Source organism: Phoxinus phoxinus (genome assembly GCF_949152265.1).
Source record: "Phoxinus phoxinus genome assembly, chromosome: 16".
In the NCBI taxonomy this organism is placed as follows: Eukaryota; Metazoa; Chordata; class Actinopteri; order Cypriniformes; family Leuciscidae; genus Phoxinus; species Phoxinus phoxinus.
The window spans coordinates 4,998,757-5,004,756 of record NC_136891.1 but is presented as its reverse complement, the minus strand read 5'-3'; the positions used below and the strand labels follow the sequence as shown (position 1 = coordinate 5,004,756).

At 38.5% G+C, this 6,000-nt stretch overlaps 2 protein-coding genes across 2 annotated transcripts; both read left to right on the top strand.

The window, feature by feature from the left end:
* On the top strand, window positions 1–1,151 carry LOC306983407 (trace amine-associated receptor 13c-like; the record flags this gene model as incomplete). Its single annotated transcript, XM_079583762.1, has 1 exon — window positions 1–1,151. The coding sequence occupies exon 1, from the start codon at window positions 117–119 to the stop codon at window positions 1,149–1,151; it is 1,035 nt and encodes a 344-aa protein (XP_079439888.1). The 5' UTR covers window positions 1–116.
* A 3,130-nt stretch (window positions 1,152–4,281) lies between these two features.
* Window positions 4,282–5,265, top strand: LOC306983412 (trace amine-associated receptor 13c-like; the record flags this gene model as incomplete). Its single annotated transcript, XM_079583766.1, has 1 exon — window positions 4,282–5,265. The coding sequence occupies one exon, from the start codon at window positions 4,282–4,284 to the stop codon at window positions 5,263–5,265; it is 984 nt and encodes a 327-aa protein (XP_079439892.1).
* Between the last annotated feature and the right edge of the window lie 735 nt (window positions 5,266–6,000).

Genomic DNA, 6,000 nt, shown 5'->3' with positions numbered 1-6,000 from the left:
TTGTTGAACGTCTTTATTGTGGAGCCTCCAGGAGTGACTGTGTTTCAGTGAGGAGCAGTTCAGAGCTGCTGGAGAGACAAATAGCATCTTCAGATATATTTTATCTGTGGTTACGCATGTGGTTATATGAAGGAAGTCAGAGGGGAACAACCCTATGTTTAGATGATTCTTCCAAGTTCAGAATGAATCTTACTGATGACTGTCAGGAATATTCCTGTCCAGAGAGATCCGTTTCTTTCTCAGTGTATGTGATTCTGTATGTGGCCGCAGCAGCTGTGGCTCTTCTGACCGTGTGTGGAAACCTGCTGGTCATCATCTCTGTTAGTCACTTCAAGCAGCTCCACACTCCTGCTAACATCCTCATCCTCTCTTTAGCCGCGTCTGATCTGCTGGTCGGAGTTTTTGTGATGCCACTTCACCTTTCTTGGCTCATAGAGTCATGTTGGATTTCTGGACCTGTGATGTGCTCGGTTTTCAATTTTGTGACTTTTCAAGCTACAAGCGTGTCTGTTCACACTGTGGCTCTTATAGCAGTTGATCGGTTTTTGGCTTTACATTCTCCTTTTTTTTACTCAGAGAAAATCTCACCCACTGTGATCTGCATAGCAACTTTATTTAACTGGCTGTTTTCACTGCTTTATAACTTCACTCTTCTCTTCATTAATGGAAACTTCACTGCCATATGTCCAGGAGAATGTGTTTATTTGTTAGATGGGGTTTCATCCCTCATTGATCTCTTGATTGTGTTTCTTATGCCATGTACACTCATAATAATATTATACACTCGTGTTTTTGTCATTGTTAGGAAACATGTGACTGCTATAAGAGCGCTTCAGGTTCACAACAGCAAAGAATCCTCTAAAAACAGAGTCAGTGACAAATCAGAGCGAAAAGCTGCGATACTGCTAGGGATTCTGGTCTTTATGTTTCTCCTGTGTTTACTGCCATATTATATTTGTTCTTTAGTGATTCCATATGACAATGCTGACTTCTTTTATGTCAGAGATGTTGCTGTAATATTTTTCTTCCTAAACTCCACCATTAATCCCATAATTTATGCCTTATTCTACCCATGGTTTCAGAAAAGCTTAAAAATATTTTTTACATTTAAAGTGTTTAATGAAGACTCCTCTCTGATGAATGTGCAGTAAGTCATTGAATGTAAGACAACATTTTCTCCTCTTTTTTTCCTGTTGTTTATTTTTGATATATTTACTTTGTCTATAGGTTAATGTACAATATTTTGTTATAATAAAGTCTTGACCACAAAACAGCTATTGATAATTTCCTCAAATATTGTCGATATGTTCAGTTATCAGTATCACACATTGATCTTTTTTGGCAACAGGCTCTAATATGGACCCAGAGTACACATGCTCACATTTAAAACCTCTCATTTGCTGGCTGTGCATATGCCAGACTGCATTTTGAAATAATGAATACTGTAAGAGCTATATTACAAGTTTAGAATATTTTCCATTTAAAGGTGCTATGTCAAGTTTTTCTACTAAAATTAATACATTTTTTATTGCCTGTTTGTGAATGGGTTGTAATCTCACAATAAAATGATCCACTTGGCGGGTTTTGCTATTACCTCTGAAAGCAAGTATTCCTATTTCTATGTGAAGTCTCCGGATCGGATTTGCCGCGAAATCCAGTGGCGTCACTAAGAGCTGCATGCGCGCTCCAGAGCCTCTCGCCTCTCGCCTCTCGCCTCGTCTACTGACTTTGCACTCAACAGCGACAACAGTGCAACTTTATGTCATGGAGTCTGCTAATACTAAGAAACAACCAGCACAACACAGACTCCAACACAAACTCCACATAATAATAAAAAAAAAAAAAAAAAAAGCACGCGCACTCGCTTGTAAACGTATTGGTTTCAATCTGAAACATCACCGCTATAGATCCCGCTGAAAACTCCACATAGCCCCTTTAAAGTCCAGATACTTACTTGTTCAGTTTAGTTTAGGCTATATTATAAGGATAAATACATTTTCAGTGTGTAGCCTATATACAGCTTCAATGTGATTTCATAAAATAATATTAAAAGTAAATAACATCTTAAAACGTAATGGCCCGGTTTTACAGACAGGGCTAGATTAAGCCAGGATTAGGCCTTAGTTCAATCAGGGCATTTAAGTTGCTTTTAGCAATTTGCCTTAGGAAAAAAACTGGTGTGCATCTTAAGACAAAACAATGGCACTGACATATTTTAAGACACATCAGTGGCAGTTGCTTTCAGTTAAAACAGATCAAACAAGCATTTTAGTCTAAGACTAGTTTAAGCCTTGTCTGTGAAACCGGGGGAATATGTTCAAATGCAACTTAAAGACAGAGACACAGAGCCGGCCTATAGAGATGTGCAGCTATGACGTTACTTGTAGGCCAACCGGCAGTTTGCATTCCTGATAGCGCACGTACATCATGGAGATGTTGATGTCTTATTAGCATCTGCAAGATGTGTTTTTTAGAGTGTTTGCTCATCTGCAATATGTCTCTAAGACGTTTCCTGTCAGGTGTTATACATTTAGAAAATGTATTTTTAAGATGTTTATGATTTAGAATGTATTTAAAACTGCTTAAAGGGGTGGTAAAGTATGATTTCACTTTTCTAACGTTATAGTTAGTGTGTAATGTTGCTGTTTGAGCATAAACAACATCTGCAAAGTTACAACGCTCAAAGTTCAAAGCAAAGGAAGATATTTGCTTTTAAAGAAAAGGACTACAACAAACGGCTGGTAGGGACTACACGACATTCCTCCGTGGTTAGTGACATCAGCAAGCCTAAAATGTATAAACCCCGCCCCCAGGAACACGCAGTCCATGTTGACGAGCGATTTATAGATTACCATGACAGAATATCCTAATTGAAGATCGTTAACTCCACATCCGCAACATAAATTCATCAACTAATCATTCAGAGACGTCCTGTTGCTTCTACATGTTGTCACTTCTTCTTGAGTCTCTCCATCTTTGTCTGACTCCGTTTTAAGACAGAACAGTTTCTGTAATTTTAGTGTGTCTGCGTGAGGTAATAGCAGTTGCTAACACACATGTGCTCTTGAAACCCCGCCCTCTGCAGCAGCTCATTTGCATTTAAAGGGCCAGGCACAAAACGGTGCGTTTTCTCAAACCCTCAAAAAGTGACAACTTTAACATGCTATATAAAAATATCTGTGGGGTATTTTGTGCTAAAACTTCACACACATACTCTGGGGACATCAGAGATGTATTTTACATCTTGTGAAAATGGCATTTTACCACCCCTTTAAGACGTTTATCTGTTTAGATGTTTTCCAGATTTAGCGCTTTTTAGGAGACATCTTAGAGACTTCTCCAGATCTCGGATCACACTGGTTCCCTTTGACAAATACCCTATAGGATTTTTACCACAGGCTTTTGGATTATTGCATAAAACAAGCTCTCTGATCAATATAACAACAAAACAAAAGTTTATGATACACGTTTTGTCCATCAAGATAATTTTCACAGATAAACACAATTTTATGAATTTTTCAAGACACTTAACAGCTTTAACAAAAATCACGAGTGGAATAACACTGATGATTTTTATGTTGTAAAATAAAACGTCAAAGTTTCTTGAGCTTGTGTTCACCACAGACCTTATTTCAGCCATTTAACCAAAACCCCATTCAAAAAACCCATTGACTTCGGGACGATGGAACAGGAAATGCTAAAATGCTAACTCGTTTCTGCGTTTGGCCTACAAATTTACATCATAACTGTACCACTCTATAGATGCTGTCCTGTGTTTTTGTTATTTTGTCCACCTCCAGTTTAGCTCAAGGTGAAGGTTTGTGTGGCTCGGTCAGCCCCTGCTGGTAGATGCAGTAATTACAGCATTCTGGGGCCAAAGATCATCTTCCTCTAATGAAGGCCATTGAAAACTGGGCGTTCAGACGGAGATTTGTTTATAAGCAAAATAGCAGAACACTTAATATGCTTCATAACCACGTTTAGATCTATATGAAACTCTTTAACTCTTTTCTTCTGGATGGACAGAATCAGTCGATCTCCCAGCTGTATGTTCTTCTCCCTTGATGCTGCCGGTCTTGGAAAGAGTCAACACGTCAAGTGTATAAAAGGAATGTCAAGGGTTGTAGCCCATATTTATCTGGTATTATGGAGCCTCCAGGATTGACTTGAGTTTCAGTGAGGAGCAGTTCAGAGCTGCTGGAAAGACAAATAGCATCTTCAGAGATCTTTATCTGTGGTTACTCATTTTTTATATGAAGGAAGTTGGGTGTTTTTTCTAAAATGAATCTTACAACAATGAACCAAACTGATGACTGTCAGGAATATTCCTGTCCAGAGAGATCCGTTTCTTTCTCAGTGTATGTGATTCTGTATGTGGCCGCAGCAGCTGTGGCTCTTCTGACTGTGTGTGGAAACCTGCTGGTCATCATCTCTGTTAGTCACTTCAAGCAGCTCCACACTCCTGCTAACATCCTCATCCTCTCTTTAGCCGCGTCTGATCTGCTGGTCGGAGTTTTTGTGATGCCATTTTTTTTGTCTTGGCACATCGAGTCGTGTTGGATTTCTGGACAAGTGATGTGTTCGGTGTTTAAATTTGTGAATTTTCAAGCAACAAGCGTGTCTGTTCACACTGTGGCTCTAATAGCAGTTGATCGGTTTCTGGCTTTACATTCTCCTTTCTTTTACTCAGAGAAAATCTCACCCACTGTGATTTGCATAGCCATTTTTTTGAACTGGCTGTTTTCACTCCTTTATAACTTCACTCTTCTCTTCATTAATGGAAACTTCACTGTTATGTGTCCAGGAGTGTGTCTTTATATTATTGATGGGGTTTCATCCTTCATTGATCTCTTGATTGTGTTTCTTATGCCATGTACACTCATCATATTATTATACACTCGTGTTTTTGTCATTGCTAGGAAACATGTGACTGCTATAAGAGCGCTTCAGGTTCACAACAGCAAAGAATCCTCTAAAAACAGAGTCAGTGACAAATCAGAGCGAAAAGCTGCAATACTGCTGGGGATTCTGGTCTTTACGTTTCTCCTGTGTTTACTGCCATATTATATTTGTACTTTAGTGGTTTCTTATAGTAATGCTGATGTGTTTTTTGTCAGAGATGTTACTGTAATATTTTTCTTCCTGAACTCCACCATTAATCCCATAATTTATGCCTTATTCTACCCCTGGTTTCAGAAAAGCTTAAAATTAATTTTCACATTTAAAGTGTTTAATGAAGACTCCTCTCTGATGAATGTGCTGTAAGTCATTGAATGTAAGACATGTAAGTTTTCTCCTCTTTTTTCCTGTTTTTTTTTATTTTTATATATATATATACTTTGTCAAGGTTAATGTAAGGCCTATAGTATTTCGTTATATTAAAGGAACACTCCACTTTTTTGGAAATAGGCTAATTTTCCAACTCCCCTAGTTAATCTTGTAAGTAAAGAAGTTCATAAAGTCATTACTGCTGTGCTGCTTGGAAATGTCTGGGGTTGAAGCTTTATGTTTCGTTAATTTAGCCCCTGTTTCAAATAAATACCTAGGGTTTTGTTTATTTTCTTTTAATAGTGTTGAAAAATAAGCAGATCTAGCCGTTTTTAAAGCCTCTCTGCAATAGTGCTCTCTTTCCATGAAATGTGTAAAAACTCTAGTTTTGTTTGCAGTAGGGGATTATCACGCTTCCGGGTTTCATGGGCGGGATTTTTCAACTTTGTGCATGTCCAGTTCCGGCGCAGTTCAACAATGGCTGAAACGAAGGCTAGATGTCACTGCTCTGTTCCACTTTGTAAATCGAACAAACAACGCCAACCCTACTTAAGTTTTCACGGATTCCCGACTGAACTGAGTCTTGTTCATAAAAACTCTGAGGATTGTTCATTCTAGCAAAAGGGACACTCGTATGCTGACGTTAGCTAGCTGACACTGACAGAGGCTAACGTTCTTCCTATCAGAATACAAATGAAATGGGTGAATTGACTCAGCCTCATTTAAAGGTGA